This window comes from Ochlerotatus camptorhynchus, unplaced genomic scaffold (genome assembly GCF_037179485.1).
Source record: "Ochlerotatus camptorhynchus isolate MF236.1 unplaced genomic scaffold, CSIRO-AGI_Acam_v1.1 ptg000404l, whole genome shotgun sequence".
Lineage (NCBI taxonomy): Eukaryota > Metazoa > Arthropoda > Insecta > Diptera > Culicidae > Ochlerotatus > Ochlerotatus camptorhynchus.
In genome coordinates this window covers 1,427,377-1,448,215 of record NW_027040890.1, presented here as the reverse complement: position 1 = coordinate 1,448,215, position 20,839 = coordinate 1,427,377, and the positions used below count along the sequence as shown (strand labels likewise).

Here is a 20,839-nt window from a genome sequence, read left to right as displayed (position 1 = left end):
CTGAACTAGAGAGGGTCTAGTATAATAGAGGAGCGGACTGGCTGGTTTTGAGCCAACCGAACTGTCACAGCCAGAGCCAATCGAGCAGCGCCTATCTTGATTGCGTTGGCAGTGTTGCTAGAAACCATCCAGGCATAGTTTGTTTTGAATCCGCTCCTCTCTTATACTAGACCCTCTCTACTCTGAACTATTTGATGGATTATTTTACTTTTGGTTAAAATTTGACAGATAAAAAGTTACCGATTAACCCTGTCATCCGAGCGTGGTTACTTCTGACAGACAAGAAGTTAAATTTTGACAACTGTGGCTGAGTTCTTTTCGAAAACCGGTCGATCGACAGCACGGGGATTTTCGAACATAGAAAATAACTTTCCAAAATGTCACTTTTAACCATGAGTTAAATTTAACTCGGCAAATGGTTCTCAGCCTAAGCAGTTTTCACCTGAATTGAATGCAGACAATCATCATTCAATGATCACCATCAAAATGGAGAAGATTGCATTCGTAATAGAAATCCAAGTGGTTTAACGTTTCTGAGAAGAGTAAATTAAATTATCATAATATCTTTATCATAATCTTTATTGTAGGTAATGCTCACATAGGTTCAGCCTTTCCATTGAAAATAGATTAACAAATGTTGTAAGCAACCCGTTACTTCTCTAGTATAACATCATGTGGCATAATCACGACTAAAGTTTAGTGGTACTAAGGAAATAACCTTTGCATTTATTAAGGAATGCCTGATTCACATGGTTTCTTGAATATTAATTAAAATAAATTCCATTTTTGGATTGGATAATCTTAAAGACAGACAACCTGAACATACATTTTTTTATGATTTAGCATATCAGGCTAATGTGCTGTAGTTGAATTAAATTTGCCTGGTTAATATTTGTATCAAAATCAAGGGGTAAGTCACTCAGCACATTGTACCGAAATTATATTCTACACAGCTTGGGCACATCCATCGGCACATTTTCGACATACCTTCGGCACAATCCCGTAGGCATTAGATTGTTATTACAACTGTCACTGAAGTTGTTCAGAACATTACGTGCTGTTTGACGGTATGTTCAGGAACATCTTCTGATTGAATATACCAGAGGAACTCAGTCTAGCAGTTATAGATCTAAAAACGAAATGTAGGTTCCAGGGTGGGCTCCAGAGAAAGAGGCAGTTAATCAGACCTCATTAGTACCGTTAATTCAAATAATGCTGCAACTCACGCAAAACAAACTAAAGAAGTCTCTTCATCACCCTCTATAGTCGGTCTCCAACAATGCTCCCCACCGGTTCTAAATCTTTCCGGCTGAAAGGCTAGGTTTCTGGTCTGCCTTTGAGGGCATTACAAAACACTAAAACACAGGACTTTTATTACCCTATGGATATCAAAACAACGAAATTTCACACTCCCGCCACTTCCCGCGCCATCTTCAATCCGATTTATCCTTGCGATTTCAAACCAATAATTTTTTTAACCATAAAAGGTTACGACAAGAGTTAGTCCTGATGTCCCAATCGCCAGAAGAAAATGGAGCATCACTTAACCTTTTTAGTCTAGATGTTTCCAACGACCAACCAATCATATAACTACCAAAAACGGAACTTACGGTAAGAGATGTCTACGTGTCATCCATTTATTAGATTCTAAAGCATCGTGTATAAATCCTCAATTTAAACATTCCTGATGTTTGCTGAATCATCTTGCCCCTTAAATGCTGCACAGTAGGCCTAGTCGTTTTTATTATTATTAATAATTTATTTGGCAAGGCTCAACCGAATTAACTTTACAGAGCCGAGGATTCTTGTTCACTATACAATACATATTAAAACTATAGTCAAAAGGTACAACACATAAACATTTTATCTTCCGCTATCTAATAAGCCTCCTCTACTAGAACGGGAGCCGCTTCCAGTGGTTTACTTGTATGGCAGATTCGCCAACGAGGGTCAGAGCGCTTCCATTGTAGCAGTGGACGCAAAACGTGGTCAGCACTCACACATTCATCACGAAACGGTTGCTTTGCAAAGTCGACGACGCATCTACTGAAAAAAACCGCTGATGAAGAACAATGAGGAGGACCACAAAATGGTTGCTGCCGAGTAAACAGACGATCGCGTGACACACATTGAGAGTGGTCTGCTTCTGTAGACAGCCGAGTGAACACTGGCCTAGTCGTTTTGGTATGTGTGACGCATCTTCGATGTGAAACATATCAAATAGACAAGACAAATGATGAAGGTATATTCATAATTTTCCAGGATGCTTTCAAGAACTGGCTGTGTTGGTGTTATATTAGATTAGATTAGAGGATGTATGTTTATGATTCGTTTTTTCTCGATTATTCAAAACCAACTGCATTTATCCCTATCATTTATTTACTGACTAAAGCGGCTATTTTTTGCGCAACTGCGGGTGGTACCCATTTTGTAATTGAATTTAATGAATTGACGATTTTTCCCATACTGGAAAAACTGTTTGCCTACCACGGAGGGGGTTGCCAGCTGTGAGAAAAAAGCTATAACTACCAGCTTTGGAAACGGTTAATTTTGACTGATAAAAAGGCGCGCCTTGGGAGGGTGCTCTAACTCTTCGATGGTACTCAACTAAGGACAACAGGACTACAATAGATCAAATTACTGGTCGCAGTGGTTTGTGTCCCGAACCGAGGAAAAAAAAGTCTTTAGGCCGAATGGGTCACTGGGTCGATATTTTAATAGTTATTTCTTGGTAGTCACTGCACAGTGGACCGTGAGCAGGAAAAAATATCGCTTTGGGATTGCATCCAATTGAGTTGACGTTTGGAGTGAAGTTTCTTGATTTAATTAGGACTACAATTTGGTGGATTAAAATAGCTCAAGTTTTGGCCGCAGAGATGGCGCAGCGATACAAACTTTTGTGTTTCACAAGGTAGAGGTTTGCTGTTTTGGGCAAAGTTATAGAACGTAGAGTTTTATGAAAAGTTGCTGACAACATAAAAGCTATACTTCTTCAAACAACTGAGATATACGAAGATTTATAAAATTTGACTGAAATTAATGTTTTCTGTGTTATATTTTGAACAATCGTTCAAAAGAATACTTTTAACATTTTTACTCGATCAACACTGATCAATCCAATATTTTCCAGCAACGTTAGTATTTTTAGAGTACTGAAGAATATATAGAGGAAATGGATGTAATGTCGGCCTAAGTGCCCCTAATTTGGGCCCATACATAAATTCAGCAATCGACTAAATTTTCAATAGTGACCAAACATATCCATTAGTACCGTCTCAATGACAAGTTCATCTACGAAAAATTTATAATTAGAAGATTTTTAGCGATGGACCCAGTTTTGGATCCATAGGCCAGCATTAGAGCCATTTCCCCTATCACATGAAATTTGAAAAACAAAAACATGATGATCTGAATGAATTTCTAAAAACTACGCTAATGAACGCAAAATGTCATCAATTATTGAAAATTTACATCAAATAGACTTTAATTCCTAAAAATATCTTAGAGGTATATTGAGATATATTTGAGATATATTGATTTAAATCATACAATATGTTTTATTTAAGCAAATGCAGCTCATATTAGTGTGTTTGAAAATTGATATTGAATGCTATTGAACGTCAATTAAAATAAATTAAAATTTATGCCGAAAAACTCACTTTTTTAAAGAGAAACTCGTCAAAGCTACCATTTGTTCTCATAATGAAATGCTATTAAGATTTCTCTTGATATATACTACCAACCAACCAAACCCGGTGATCAATTTACAATCGTTTCATTTTTTTCATTTGTTTTTGTAGAGAAACGTAGATTTAGATTTTCTTCTGATTTCTTAAAAACATGTTTAATTTAATTCAAAGTGTTTTTTGCTACTTCATACGTGAAGTTTAAGATTTTCAAAGTTAATTAGAAATGCTACACTAATATAAACATGAAGCTTTAGTGTTATAATTTATTAGCTAGAGAAAGTTCTGAAGAGGATAGGTTGATAGTTCCGCTAGAGTACGGCAGTGTGAAAATTGAATAAAAGTTGAAATTGAGCGAAGAGCCGACAGCATTAGTCAAGCGCACACTATTTACCTAGCTCATACATTAATCGATTAGGGGACTTGAAGTTAACTTATCACACTAAAGCTTCATATTGATATTAGTATAGCATTTCCAACCAACTCTGATATGTAATTTTTTTTCATATCAAGATCAAAAGCAGATAGTATGAGAGCCCCCCGAAGGATAGCTGCCCCGGACGTCCCGGATCTTAAATCCGGCACTGCGTGCTGCGATATTTACTCTCTGGAACTGTTGGTACAACCACTATGTTTATTATTTATTCGGACTCTCACAAACGGACCTAATTCAACGGGGAAAAAAAAGTACAAACCCCTATTTTCTTTTTTGCAACACTCACCTGCGTAAACGGAAGCTGCTCCGAGTTGGCACCGCATTCGCACACACTTTGCTCCACAACGCGCATGGCGAACCGCTGATGGGCCACACACTGCGGCGCATCGCAGCTGTCCCCATCGCTCGCAGACAGATGCTGATGGACCCGGTGCAGCAGCAGCTCGAAACATTCGGCTGCGTCACCGAGACATCCTAGCGGGAAGCGTCGTCCGGCCAGTGGACCGCTGGCCAACGCTCGTCGCAACGGTTCCGGACAGAGAGCCGGTTCCGAACTCGTCTGCAGCTGGGAGAAAAGTTCCTGAGGAGAATAGGGAAAAAATGCATTTTTATAAGTGTTGTTATTGTTAGGTTGGGAACAGGCGGATCATTGGTAGCACGGAAACTCACAACAACCGAATTGATGCAGGACATGTACTCGTAGTGCTGCTGGTGCACGCTTTCAGTCTTCATGCGGTTTATGACTTCATGATAGGACTCATTGCTAAGGCAGTAGGTGGAAGCACTCAGCTTATTTGGACTGTAGCTGTTGATATCACAATATGGGTGGTACTGACCGCCCAGGGCAGTTTGACTATTGATGGCATTTCTAGAGGTGGTAGTTTTTGGTAACGTTGCACACGAAGCAGGTTGCAGATAGTGGGGAGGTGTGATAGAGGAGCTGCTTGTCGACGAGACGACATTGCTGGTGGATGTTACGTTGGTACCACTTGCTGCCGTTGTCGGCGTCGCGGTACCGGTAGTAGCAGTAGCAGCAGCAGAAGCATCTTTCCGCTTGTAACGAAACTTGATCATCTTGCCGGAGCGCGTCTTTCAACTTTTCCAATCCGATCAAACCAGACAGAGGGGCAAGATAATCATTTAATAGCTATCTGTGGAAGACGTGTTTCAAAATTTTTATTTTCGGCTCGGTTTCGTTACACCATGGTGCTGTAGCGTGGCAATGATCGGATTTGGTAACTTTTTTTTCTTCCCTAAATACAAGTAGATACATCACACGTGCATAGCTTTCATCTGATAAAAGGGCGACATCTGTGGCGTTGCACAATCGCCGGGCACCCGCAGCATGGAATTTGACTCATCACCGTCGAAATATGTCAAGAATTTCCGTCTTAGCTACCCACCCATACATCAAAAAATCCTTTTCGTTCAACTACCTCGGATTATGAACCAGCAAAGAAGAAAGAAAAACGATCCATAGCTAATAGCCTCTTGCAAGAGACCCCAGTAAGTGAGGCCCCGCGTGACGAAGTGCTCAACTTCTTCGTCAGCGGAAATGCACGATGAGTCAGACAGACACTGCGCGACGACCACAGGTCTTGTTTGATTTTCTTTTGGGTTTGTTGTTTTTGTTTCACTTTCGCGAAAAAGGGGGTTTCTGGCGGACCGAGCGAGCGTCCAGTACTACATACAAAAGTAAAGCAAATGTAAACAATCTCGTTTTGAGCTCGAGATCGTGGTTGTCGTCATACTTGTTGTACATACAACAGGAAAGTAAGCAATTTCAACTGTCACTTTGAGCTCGCCTCGCGACGTTCGGTGATTGTGTGGAAAGAGATTTCGAAAACAGGAAACCGGTCGCGTTCCAGTTTCCTCTTGAAGTTGAACTTGCTTTCGGCTCAGAGGAGATCGATCCATGAGCGGAAATCCCGCGGTTCCGTTCTTGTATGGAAGAAACCAATTAGATCCGTGAAGATTGGCTTATACATCCCATTCAAATTTTAAAAGCTGAATTAATTCGGCGATGTAGAACTCGATCTAGATTACTCTGCAAAGTCGACGCGTCGTGTGTACTTATGTGCTACACGGTGAATGACGACGACGACGACGACGCACGCGCTGACGCCAGTCATTTCGCGCCTCCACATTGCGAGTGGGCCGTTTTATGGCGACGTGATCGCACTGGCTGGCTGGCTGCTGCGTGGTACAACTCCGAGATTAATTTGTAAATATGACACGTTTGTGACAAGAAGGGTGAACTTGAGCGCGACTCAAATGGCAATAAATCAACACGCATGCGAGCTTTGACAGATGGTGAGTGTGTGTAAGCGTGTCAAAGCCCAGATGCGATGACGATGCAATTCGAACGAATTACGATGAATGGAAAACTGGCCAGGTAAAAACCCGAAAATTTCAACAATGAGAAAAAAATGAGTTGTTAAACCGTGCTTAAGTACCCAGTAATGAGCCATTCGCACAGCTCGTTAGGCCATAGTCCATTAGCTGCGTTTTAGGTGTTGGCGCGATCGATGAGAGGGACCTAACGTGGCAGGAATGTCAAGTGCATGCAGCGTAGGTACGGCGACATCGCAATATTCGATGATAGGTCCAAAGTGTCAGTCACGACGGCGAACCAAAAACGGACCCAAGCTGCTGATGGTGCTGACCAATCATTACCAGAAGTGCTTGACGCACTGTGATTTGGTTTGTATTTTAATTTTTGATTCGTTGCTGTTGTTGTTGCTGTTCGTACAAATGATACTGCTTTGGTGACTGACGGCGAAGACTGGGACTATTAGAAGCTAATTCTATGCTTTTTTTTGGTGAGCTGATTGGTATGCTGACCGAGTGATGGCCCAGTTTTGGCGTAACTGAAGTTGGACGCTGCTTTTAAATTGGCGCAGATGCTTCGGAACAGGTCTGATCTAACTTGACGCAAGCGTATTTTGCTTAAATTTGAAAAGAACTTCTCGGTAAAGTACAAATGCAAATGTTGACCTAAAAACAAATCTGTGCCAAGTTGGGTGAAATATTGATGTTAACTACTCCATGTTGGGAAATGGTTGACAAATCTCTCCATGCGCCAAAATGGTATTATTCATTTAGCGATAAAGATTAGCTGGAGTTTGGTAATATTTTTGGGTGCCTCATGAAATTCCACAATGGAAATCACAGCTTAACTTGGTGCGTAATGTCTACTATCCCGTTAAGAGTTTAAAAGCACTAAATTGTCTATGAAAAGTTCAATGTTGCCGCTTAGTGAGGGTCTAGGATAAGAGAGGAGCCCTGCCCATAAACGAAGATACGGCTAACTTGCCATCCATATCAAATTCACAAAAACTGCACGGGAAAAAAAAGAGTTCCCATATTCGTGAACCACAGCCGTGAACCATAGTTCACGGTGTATATTTGAGAAAATTTTGTTCTGGATAGTTGGCGTGATTTTTAGTTCACGGTCCGTTCCCGTTTTCGGGAACCGATTTTTTTCCGAGTGCTTCACGTATGGCCCTGTGAAAAATATATAAAAAAAAAAACCAAATGGCTAATATGCCATATGAATTAAAAGTTGTCTAACATCGACTTTTTGTGAGCACATTCAGAAAAAAAAAAGTAATCTGAAAAGCATGACTTCTAAGTGCATTTTTTATCAATTACTGTAGGTTTATGTTCGGTATTTTTTATTCACTGTATTTTGATGTTGTAACATTAACCATATCTTCGTTTATAGGGAAAGCAGACTGGCTTCTTCTTATTACTTTTATTCAACGTCGGCCTTTGTTCCGCAATCGAGTGCCAATAACCGACGTGCGTCGATTGTCAATTGGTGATTCAAGTGCCAGGGACGGGACTCCACACCTGGAAACATTCCGAACCCATCAACACTTGTTTCAGTGCAGTGCCATCACTTTTTTGCTGATACAAAATGAAAGGGATGCAGCAATTAGAACAAAAAGAGAGGTTAGGGACCGTGCACTGATCTACACTGGCGCAAACAAAAACTTAAGTATTCCTTAATGGATGACTTGGATGAACCTGGACAATTTTAGTCGATGAAGATAATCGGTCAATGCAGATTGAAACTTTTGAAATATTCATCAAGAATTGAAAAAAAGCATGAATCATCGTTGTTGGAGTTAAATCTCATTTGACCTGAAATCCCATCTGAAATCTCATCTGACCAAGAGAGAGAGAAAAATAGGAAAAGCAAAGAAAGCGTGTCTGAAATTGTATCTCTTAATCTTCAAAAGAGACACAACAAGCTTCACCGGACACCAACCCGTCATTAGTATGACATAAATCTAACATTCTTATTAAGATCACATGAACTACTAAATATTGAAATCAGTTTCTTGAGTCAGCTGAAACTAATGCCACTCGTTTCTTCAATTGACTAAAATCCAAAAATCGACCTTTTCGAGGGCAAAAGGTTGATAGACAAGAGGTCGAAGCGTCACACGGACTGAATCGACAAAAGTTTGAATGAAAGCAACGAGGACATTAGCCTAAAATTTTCCAAACGGTGAACTCTCTCTTAGGAATATATTCTTAGAATTTTGCCTTAGATTCAATGTAGAAGCCGAAAATCGAGAAACTTAGACATTGTACAGACAAACAACTGCTTCAAGCTAGTAACTGAAATTATACTTTTTGAGATACTAGATTACAGGAGTACAACGGTACTGCTTTGTATGTCTGTTAATGTGGCATTAGATTCGATGTACAAGCCGAAGCTTGCTATTTTATTTTTAAGGGATTTTAGATAGCCTAGTCAGTCAAGGCACGGTACTACCAAGCCGAAGGTGGCTGGTTTGATTCCCTGTTTGTTCGAGAAAGTTCTTTGATAGGACATTTTCTTGAGCCTAGAATAAGCCTAGAAGAAGAAGAAGGTTTCAGAAGCCGTTCATCATTACTAATAAATTGTAAAAGCCAAAAATCTTTACTGGAAGTTACTGAACATCTTTGCCTATAAGTTGCACAGAAACCGTTTTTTTCAAGTTTCACAAGAAGCCGAAAATTGTTATTAATACGCTACAGAAGGTTATAAGCGATTCTTATAATTTGCAAAAGCCGAAAATTATTTCTTATACATTTTAAGGAGCTGAAACGTGTTTCTAATTAGTTGGGAAACCCGACAATTGTTTCCTATAAGTTTTGGAAACAGAAAATCGTTTCTTATAAGTAGCAGCAGCCAATGTTTTGCATATAAGCTGCAAAAACTGTAAATCTTTTCTCATGAGAAAGCTTGGTAGAACCTCCCTCGTGAGCCTAAAATGAGCTAGGCTTAGTATTTCTCTGAGGAGTAGAATCCCTTCTCACAAATCATTCCACTCTGAGCTTCATGCCACGAACAAAAAAGGCACCCGGAGCCTCTCAAAGGGCACCACACGCCAAATTATTTTCTCGCATGAGTTCGCTCTCCCTCTTACTCGCTGAGCTTTATGTACAGGAACCCTCGAATAGCGCGGTGGATGATGTGATGATCACCCACCGCCATTTTTCGGCTGTCCTCCAATCAATTGAGCTCGTTTTTTGTGTGTGTGATTACTAATCACTGATTAGTGTCAACAATGCACTAGTCAGCTATAGAAAATCAACTCAATTGGTTGGAGGACAGTCGAGAAATAGCGGTGAGTGGACCGCACCACCACGCTATTCGGGGGATTCCTGTATAAGTCTTGCTTATTTCTACCGCTACTCGCTCAAGGTGAGAGTAAACTAACTGGAAAACTGGACCTCCTGTGATTATTTTGAGGAGTTTTTCCAAGCCTGCTCAGTTTTAAAATGAAAATCGTTATAAAACAGCAAAAAAGGTTATCTTCCATTTAATTCCACTTAATTAATTTTGGTATCCATGACAGATACGTATTTCGACTACAATGTGCAGTCTTCATCAGTGTCATTCCCACTAAAGAACTTATCAAAATCTAACCCCCTTAAGTACTCATCCCCTAGGTAAAAAAGTCAAGATCATAGGTATAAAAATGAAACTACAATGTGTTAAATCGGAACCTACCTAACTAATAAAAACCAAAGATTTAAGTAAGCTGTTTTATTTTTATTTTATTTTTATTCCGCTAACAACCCAATTTCATTACTTCATCATGAAAATCGTTCTTTGTAAGTTGCAGAGGTTGATTGTCGTTTCAGAAACCCAGACCCAGTTACAGTCAATTACAGCAGCCAGAAATGTCATAGTAGTTGTAGAAGCCGAACATCGTCTCTTTCAGAAGCCGAAAATCGTTCTTAATGAGGAGTCGAGAATCGTTGCTTATATAGGGTGTCCCAGAAAGTATGAGCATACTTTCAATTCGAAGCCATTTCTACCCCGATGAAGTTTATCAGCTGGTTATCAATGTGTGTTGTTGTTTACTTATTGCTTACTTTAAATCATCAAAATGAGAGGCACTTTCCTGGAAATGCACAAACAGACCGTGCTCAAATGGTACAGTATTCCCTACCTATCAGTAAGGAAGTTGGCGAAAATGGAGGAAGTAAGTATCGGAGCAGTCCAAACCACAATCCGGAAGTTCGGTTAAGAAGTTACCTTCGAGGACACATCGAAATCTAGTCGTAAACCGGGGCCGGTGGACCAAAAAGTGGACCAGAAAATCACCAAGCTTTCGTCAATAAGAAAATTGCCTCTGTTCGAGATTTGGCCAAAAAACTGAGAATATCGAAGAGTAACGTCCAACGTGCCAAGGCAAAAAACGGGCTGGAAACGTTTAAGAAGCAGAAGAAGTCGAAATGGAGCCAGAAGTAAGCCGCATCCGTCAAACCGAGGGCTAACCAGTTATATGATAACCTGCTGTGTGGAAAATTGGCGTGTGTTATCATGGACGATGAAACATACGTCAAATTTGACTTCAAGACGCTTCTGGAAGACCAATACTACACAGTCCGTGATGGTTAGAAAGTTGACCACGCCAATAAGTCATTTTTACAAAAAAAAAGGAGAGAAGGGCATGGTTTGGCAAGCGATATGTGAGTGTGGCATGTCTTTAAAGCCATTTGTGACGAAGGAGATGATGAACACTGAAAGTTACGTTCGAGAGTGTTTGAATTGGCGTCTGAGGTCCATGATCCGTCAACATGATGGTCCAGTACTATTTTGGTCCGATTTAGAGTCAATGCACCACTCGAAAGACACGGTAGCTTGGTACAAAGTAAACAAAGTGCCAAAAGAGATGAATCCTCCGAATTGTCCGGAGGCACAGTCAATCGAAACATTTTGCGCCCTTTTGGGATATCAATGGAAACACTTTGAGGCGGCAAATTCAGTCGAAGAATTTGAAAAAGACTGGACAAAAGTGGCCAAAATTATCGCCAAGGAATCTGCACTAAAGCTCATGGTCAGCGTCAGATCAAAAGTTTGCTCCTTGACATACGATTAAAGGAACAACGGATCATCTTCATCCAATTGAAAGAGATTACTATAGAGAACATATATATGAAATCAAAATTTGAGCTCGTTAACGTTGTTTTTTTCCAATAATCTAATATCTGGGACACCCTATATGTGGCAAAAACCAAAAGTCTCTATGAACATTTCAAATGGTCCTATCTACTTTGACTATATGTTTAGTATTACTTCTGCGTGAAGTCAACGATTTACATAGTTGAAGATGCTAATTTCAAATAACAGACTAAAGTAGTAATTCTTATACGATAGATGAGGAGGAGATGAAAGTATAGAATTGATAGTTCCGTTTAGAGTACGGCAGTGTGAAAATTGCATATAGAGAGTAAACAGCGAGTTAGGACAACTTTTAGGAAGGTACCAATCGGTTTTATTATCTCTCTTTACCAAACTCCCCTTTTGGAGAGGGATGGTGAGGGGTGTCCCCTCCGTCGCCACCAATTCTATACTTTCATCTCCTCCTCATCTATCGTATAAAAATTAACACTTTAGTCTGTTATTTGAAATTAGCATCTTCAACTATGGCCCTATCTACTTTTATTGATTCTCTGCATCGACTTTCTCTTTTGATAACCACTTCTATGCAAACAGATTGCGTTTTATTTTTACCACATAGTTTGCTAAAGGAGGTTCTTATCTAGCGTCGAAAACGTGAAATACATTAGAGAAATGTGTTGCTGCTTAGTTAGTAACCAAAGAGAAAGTCGATGAAGAGAATCAATCAATGCAGATAGGACCTTTTGAAATGTTTGTCTAGAAGTCGTCTTTTATGTTACAGAAACCGAAAATCGTTTCTTATAAGATGCAGAAACCGACAAACGTCTCTTATAGGTTCAATAAGTCACTACTCGTTCCCAGCGAAAAGAGAAAAGTTGGTGAGTCATAGTTACACATATGTTTAAAATTGCTCGTTTTTAATAAGTTCCAAAAGCCAAAAATTATATCTTATTGGTTTCAGAAGTCAAAATCGTTCTTAATAAGTTGCAAAAGTTAATAATCGATGATTACGAGTTGCAGATGCCAAATACTATGGTTTTTTACAGAAGCCGAGAATCGTATTTTATAAGTTTCATAAGTCGAAAATCATTAATTACACACTTATTACTATTTTTACACGAGACGTAATTCAGCTTTGACGTAAATCATGGAACGTAAACAAACATGTCATGTAAAATTAAATGTTCTGAAACTGAAACATATGCAACTCGACGAAAAGTGCGTTTGATTGAATTGATTTTCTCGTCCTTTTCAACTAATTCTTATGTCAAAAGGGCCACTTGCATGTGTCGGTCTCATGGAACTGAAATTTACATTACTTTTTCGTTGTGTGTATATGTTATAGGAGCCAATCATTGTTTCTCATAGTTTTTTTTTATAAGTTTAAGGAATTGAAATTCGTTACTACTAAGTTGCAAAAGCCAAAGATCGTTTCTAATAAGTTTCAGAAACTGAAAATTGTTGTGAATAACTAGCAGAAGCCGAAACATTTTGCCAATACATATTATTAAATATACTAGGTGCTAGCCGAAAATCATGCTAATGGTTTCGAAAACTAAAATCGATCGTAAAAATTTGCAGAAGCCAAAAATTGTTGCTTATACGTCGCAGAGACCAAAAATCGTCTTCTATAAGTTAAAAAAGCCGGTACATAATATGTTCTTGTAAGTTGCAGAAGCCTTACGTGCTAGTTCACCAAGTAATTTACGGCTAAAAATCACAACAATAAAGAAAAAAAGAAACCCAATTGCAACTTAGCCGAAGATCGATCATTAAATGTTCCAGAAGCCAAATATAATTTCTTACACGGCAATTCCATAGAAAAGAGTCTTAGAAGGGTCTTAGAATTTTCTAACAATTGGTAATCTTGTTCCATATCGAAAAATATTAGACCAGTATTTTTTCACTCCGCCATTAGGGTGGCCCCTACCATTTTAGAGTGGTCCGAAGAAACAGATTGTTTCTTAAATTTATTTTTTTCAATCAATAATTAATTTAATCAATATTGACCAAGTTTTTTCTTTTTAAAATTTTAAGTGGCATTATAAAATACAGAACAGAAAAGTAGATTATCTCACTGTACACTGGACAATCTCAAACAATCACTATACGCTCAAAGCAAAACAGGCTATTTGGCTACGCCTATTTTGATTTTATTTTAATGGCACATATTTTCATGACAAGAAGAACAAGCTATAACATAAATTCCGTGTGTGTGTGCTATCTGCTTCTTCTTCCCAAGTAAAGAGTACCTTTGAGTTGGAAATCGAAAAACACCAAGAACCACAGTCAATAGCTACACACTTAGAAATAACTAATTTTACACGTGACGGAATCCATCTTTGGCATAAAAGATGAGACGTAAACAAACATCTCATGTGCTAATATTAAGTGCTCCGAGACTGAAAAGTTCGTTGCTCGACGATAAACACGTTTGATTAAGCTATATTTCGCGTCTGTTATGACTCAAATTTATGTAAAAATTGACGCTCGTATATGTCACTCTCAGAGCACCTAAATTTACATGAATTTTTCTAAGAGTGTATGTAGGCTTTTTATAGGCGAATCCAATAGAAACTAAGCGATTGTTTCAGCTTCTGGCGGTGAATAGAGTAGCCATCAAAAGAGTGATGAGAGTGGAAATTTTCACCGTGAAGCAAAGGAAGAGGAAAATATTTTCAACCTTCCTGATTAATTTATCCACCGCAGATGCTTGAAATCATCATCCACGTGGAATATTTTGTTTTCTGTATCGTGTTTGCAGTGATCCAGCTGGTGCTTCCATATATTTTTGATGAGAAAAATCAAGATTTATAAAATTGTTTCAGCGGATATGATGTTCCGGATTTTTAATGTGTGATTATTTCAGCTGCACATCAGTTCAGATCTGTAGATAATCGAAAAATAAGACCACTCTTGATGGAAATTTTCAAGTTGTGCAAAAAGTTTGAGCTTTAAAAATCGTCATTATGATGTAAACAAATGGTTTGGGTGACATTTCCTCTCAAAATCGACTAGCGCACTCTACATTGATGGTGCATCAAAAGAGCCTATTGCTGGCGATAAATTTGTTAATAATAATAGATTCGAAAAAGTACCGTGATGACTCGAAATCAGGACACTTTTAAAGTTGGTAGCTACTTAGTGGAAGATGCTAATTTCAAATAACATACTAGAGTGGTAATTTTTATACGATAGATGAGAAGATGAAAGTATAGAGTTGATAGTTCCGTTAGAGTACGGCAGTGTGAAATTGTTTATATAGATAGTAGAAAGCGAGCAAGAACAACTTTTATGAATGAAGGTACAAATCGGTTTTATCATCTCTCTTTACCAAACTCCCCCGTAGGAGAGGAATGGTGAGGGGTATTCCGCCCGCCACCACTGGCAAAAAGAGATGATCACCGACACGCTCATGTACCGACGATGTGTTTGAAACAGTTCTACTGATTTTTACCGCACTCAAGTTGTTATCTGAAGGAAGGCATCCAGTCGTAATTACTGCCTAATATGCTCACACGTGCTATAACATTTATCATGGTCAATGTTCTTGATATCATTCAGAATCATCGTACATATTTACTATCTTGCAAAATACGCGTAATATTTATTAAAAAATGAAATATATTCGGTTATAACCATTATTCCTATATAATATTTGATGTATTAGACTTTTTACAAAGTATATACACAAGGGTGGTTTAAAATATCAATTTTGATCCACGCCACTCACATTCTTTCAAAATTTAAGCTCATTTGGGGGGCGATCTCATACTACACTGCACAGTGGTCCAGAATGCAGATTTAGGTGGAATGATATGTTTTGAGCCTGAAATTGAAACTTCAGACTAAAAGTCTCTTCTACAAAGTTGTTCCTTATAGTTATGCCCTCATTTTTATGACAATGAATTCTAGGGTGGTTCCTATTATCATTAAAATCAAAAATCTAACTTTTTTGTTAGAATAAATTAAGGTATACAATATTCAGCAAAGTTATACCTGAGCTAATTTCAAGCAACTTTGTTGAAAACAACTTTTTTGTATCTCTTAAATTGGCCGATTTAGAGCTATTTTCTTGAATTGAGTTAGGGTGACTCTAAAAACAACAGTTTTTTTGCTCTATTTTTCTTATTTCGAATTTCTCAGCAAAGGTGTCTTCAGATAACTTTTAGATCTTAAGAAGGCGCAAATTTTTGCTGCACAAAGCTTGTCAATATCTTTCGCCGATCAAGAGTTATTGACGTTTTTATACTAAAGATATGCACTTTTCAAATGTTAATATCTCTGGTTGGGGCAAACAAAAAAAAGCTTTTTTGCAGCATTTGAAAGGGCGTATGTTATTCTCAATAATTTGAAAAAATTGGAGGTATGTTATTTTTTAAACTCGTATAAAATCAATTTGAATTTATTCATATTTTTTACTATATTTGAGTATATCTTTTTTATTAGAAGAGATACAGGCAACAAATTCAGCTATAAAACATTCGTCTTAAAGAGTTTTAAAAGTCTCTAGAAGATGACTTTCATGATAAATTTCAAATAAAAAAGTTATTGGCAAAAGATGGATTTCATAGGACCACTCTAATGACAAATTTATATAAAATGTGCTAGTACATTTGTTTCAATATTTGGACATTTAGTGTCTTCGAGGAAGTTTTTGTTCTTAAAAATTCCCTTCTTTTGGTGTTTGCAAACGTCAGGGTGGTTCTCAAATTAGGGAATTTTTAAAACTAACTTTTTTGTTCTACAAAATATAAACATGTGTTGTTGAACAAAGTTGTAGATAAGTTACTTGCAAGCAACTTTGTTGAAGAAAATTTTTTTCTATCTCTTAACGTTCTCATTTTAGAGTAATTTTTCGGAGTTGACTTAGGGTGTTCCTGGAAAAAATAGTTTTTTAGCAATAACTTTTTTTATTTGAAAATTCTCATGAATGTTATTTTCTAGAGACTTTTAAAACTCTTTAAGACGAATGTTTTATAGCCGAATTTGTTGCCTGTATCTCTTCTAATAAAAAAGATATACTCAAATATAGTAAAAAATATGAATAAATTCAAATTGATTTTATACGAGTTTAGAAAATAACATACCTCCAATTTTTTCATATTATTGAGAATAACATATGCCCTTTTAAATGCTGCAAAAAAAATTTTTTTTTGTTTGCCCCAAACAGAGATATTAACATTTGAAAAGTGTATATTTTTAGTATACAAACGTCAATAACTCTTGATCGGCGAAAGATATTGACAAGCTTTGTGCAGCAAAAATTTGCGCCTTCTTAAGATCTAAAAGTTATCTGAAGACACCTTTGCTGAGAAATTCGAAATAAGAAAAATAGAGCAAAAAACCTGTTTTTTTAAGAGCCACCCTAACTCAATTCAAGAAAATAGCTCTAAATCGGCCAATTTAAGAGATACAAAAAAGTTGTTTTGAACAAAGTTGCTTGAAATTAGCTCAGCTATAACTTTGCCGAAAAATGTATACCTTAATTTATTCAAACAAAAAAGTTAGAGTTTTGATTTAAATGATAATAGGAACCACCCTAGAATTCATTGTCATAAAAATGAGGGCCTAACTGTAAGGAACAACTTTGTAGAAAAGACTTTTAGTCTAAAGTTTCAATTTCAGGCTCAAAACATATCATTCCACCTAAATCTGCATTCTGTACCACTGTGCACTGGCCATAATTTGCCGTTATATATGGAAAAGTTGGCTATCTGTACTCTTGTGAAATTTTGCAGGTATATCTTTTCTGAAGACATTTTAATTGAACGTCAGGATAATTAGTTATTAATCAATTAGGAAGATGATATTCTTCTGACATGCTTCATCAACAGCTCAGCAGGCAACATTGGTGTACTTGGCGCGAAAAATAGGGCAAACACATACAGACTACTATGTCATAGTGCAAGATGTAGTGCTGGCCTGAAGGCAGTAGATTGATCATATCAGAAAGTTATTGATTTCGAAATCAGCTAATAACTAATTACGTTGAAGTGCAATCAAAAAGTGGTCTTGAGAAATGTTGTAGTTGATAAAATTTCAGAGCAAGCTTACCCATTATTCATTATGGAAAAAGGCTAGAACAATCAAAACAAAAAGTTCACTTTTCCCATGCATACTTCAAAGGGCCAGTACATTTGCGAGAATTACCAAGACCTGACGTAGAATGAATTGAGTGGGTTGGAGCAAAATCGACATTTTGAATGACCCATAATGTCGAGAACGCATTGTGGGTCACCAGTTTATGTTTTTTTTTTCAAAGCACCAATCACAATCAATGCAAGTTTGGAAACCACTTAATTAGTTGTAGGATTTAGGATCTACTGTTGTCATAACTTTGTGAAAGTTGTTTCATGTCTATTCCATCCCATAAAATGCGTTAAGATCAATACTGATAAGGAACACCTTAGTGATAAATCTCTCAGAAGGTGATGGCAAAGTTAAGAGACATTCGATGGAAGACTAACGATAGACGATCAGTGACCGCACTAATGGGGCACTTCTGTATTACTCTAACATTCATGCGCCAAACACCTTAATGCAATAAGGAAGAAGATCTTTGTTTTCTTTATATGATTAATGTTGCTCATCGATACAGGAGAAAAAACTAACTGTGACGGCTTGATTAATGCATTAATCAGGAAGGACAAAAAAAGTAGCTTCAACACCTTTCTGTATTACATCCTGAATGACACAAAAAGCCTTGCAAATAGGCATTCAAATCATTCACTTAAAGCAAGGGGTTGTTTATAATTACCGAATCGCTCGCATCGATAAAAACAATACCCTGCTGCAGTCCAGGTGCTGAATCAATCTAGGAGAAAGTTTGATTCACATCTGACATGTGCGTGTGCGCGCGCGCTCCCTGAACGGGTCATTTCATAATCAACACCAGCAATTATCATTGCTTTTTTTCCACCTAGGGAATCGTGGAAACCGTGTGCCCTTCATCCATTCATGAAAATGTAAGGGTCAGTCAGGTGCTGCCGTGCTGCAATGCTCACGTGCACTTCCATTTCGATGCACCGAAAATGCACCCAATTAACCAGACTGGTGCTGGTGCACTAATTGATCGCTCTTCTTATAGAATTGAACCTTTCCGAATCGAACAGATAAAATTCGGTAATTGTTCGTCCATCACCGGGCTCCGGGTTCAACCCCAAGTAGCGAATTCAAGTGTGGTAGCATGCTTTATGAGTGATGGGTAATTTTGCACATGTCCTCTTTCGATGTGTAAAGAACCACACGAGACAACCTGTGTTTTTTTTTTGCCAGGTTGTTTTAATGATATACCATGTTTACTCTCTTTTTGTTCCGTATTTCCGAGGGGACGGTGCACAGTGTAAGGATGAGTCACATGCGTGTCCGGGTGCCAATACTGTGGCAGCATTGAAAAAAAAAACAAAAACCTAACTCCACACCGTCAATACAATAAATAAAATGAAGACCAACGCAGGTGGAATTCAAGGTTCCTCTTAATGACGATGACGCTGACGCTTGGAGATGATCGTTGATATCCCCACCATATCGACAGATGGCGTTGTGGTTGCAATTATTGTAATTGTTGCTTCTTGCACATAGCATAAACATTGTCGCCACTTGTAGGTAATCCATTCCCAAGCGGCGATGCAGCAACAGATGTCGTCCGGCTATGTTAGAACGCGAGGGGCTTCACAGGTTACCAACGCAGGCAATCTCAAAATCCGCAATCTCAATCACTGCCATATCGCTACGCCACCATTGAACTGAGACTGCATTCAAAGACACCAACCTCACTGTACCGTTTCACTTCTATTCCAAGTAGGTTCCACTCTTCAAACGAGTTAGATCATTTCATTGCTTCTTTGTGCCCATAATTGCCTTCTACTTCTTCAGTGCCGAGTGCGAGATCAACACGATCACAAAACAAACGATCACGATCCCATTGGGGGTACACGTTCACGGCTTATTCCGTCTCACAAATCTCGCTTCCAAAATGAGAGGGAAAAAACGCTGAAAGCAGCACAAAAAACTCAAGACCACTCACGGACGCGACGCACGGATTTCGATCAAAATGCATCCAACCCGCTCGAGTACGAAATCAAGACTGATCCATCCATGGTGAGTTTGTTGCGCGCCCCCATACCAGAGTGCCGCTCACACACACCTTCCGCAGCACACAGGTGTGCAAACGGACTCGTGTTGGTGAGCGATCTTGCAGCACAGGTAAAACTCGTTTTTCCACTTTGGTCTGTTTCACCTTTTGCCATGTCGCGCAACTTGCTGACTGATTGTGCGGGGGGTGGTGAATTTCCATCCGACTGTCAGTGGTGAATTTCTCGACCCGAAGAAGGTTGACTCAGGTGTGCGATGTAGCAGCACTTTAATGTTTTTTCCCTCTATCTTAAGACATCTTCTTTCTCTTTCCCTTACTCACGGGTGAATCCATTGTGAGCTTATTGTACAATACGAAAACAGAAAAAAAGGAAAATATCACGGGAAAAAGAACACGCCAAGTAGAATGGTCGTCATGACCAAGAGGTATATCTACAAACGAAGGAAAGGTAGACGAGTAAGAGAAAAAAACACTTTTATGTTCTCGAGAAAAGTGCTGTTTGAATTTCAATTTTGCAGCAAAACAGACAAATAATGGAAACGTGGACGACGCGCAGAACCCAAGCGGCGGAGACTTCGATCCAAGAAGAGACGAACCTCGCAGTTTTTTTTTTGCTTTTGCGCTTACGGGAGTTGCATGCATAAATCATCCCGGAGGGAACTACGTTCGTTCCACAACCTATTATGATCCATTTCTGCGGCAGTTTCCGTTGATTGCAGCAGTACCTACGTACAGTGCTGCCCACAACAATTGGGGGCGATGCGAAGGTGGCGTTCACTTGAAGCACAAGAGTGCTATCAAACCAATTGGTCACCATTTCTGCGCCCACGCAAAGCGCACGGACTGACTGACGGCAAGTGTGTCCTACCTACGCTCCTAACCCTTAACAAATTCAACTCGGGCTGAGTTTACTGAATGACTGACTGCTAATGCAGCGAACAAAGTGATAAAAGTAAAAAAATACGGACATGTCTTCCTGCTCAAGGACATCGACAAAAAAGTTAATATGGCGTGCAGTAAAAGGAGCATTAACTGTCTGGGTGGGTTAGGACAGGAAACTGGCTTTGTTTGGTGCGTTTTGGGATGAGGATCGAGGAGAAAAGGCTAAACAAGAAAGGTTTGGCTCGAAATGTAATTTGTGTGGAAATTTCGTTCGTTATGGGAATATTGCTGGGTTTCCGTTGTGTGTGAAATTATGAGGTAAT

At 38.7% G+C, this 20,839-nt stretch overlaps 1 protein-coding gene across 4 annotated transcripts in view; it reads right to left on the bottom strand.

Moving 5' to 3' along the window:
- The window catches only part of ec (echinus), a 323,237-nt gene that overhangs the window by 18,844 nt on the left and 283,554 nt on the right, over positions 1–20,839 (bottom strand). For 2 of the 4 annotated variants that reach the window (XM_065233557.1, XM_065233560.1), the window contains one exon: positions 4,409–4,702. In XM_065233557.1, coding sequence (XP_065089629.1) covers positions 4,409–4,702 — 294 coding nt within the window. Of the gene's footprint in view, positions 1–4,408; positions 4,703–4,791; positions 5,274–19,310; positions 19,619–20,839 lie in introns of those variants that run through there. The other 2 variants (XM_065233558.1, XM_065233559.1) reach the window with 2 other exon arrangements.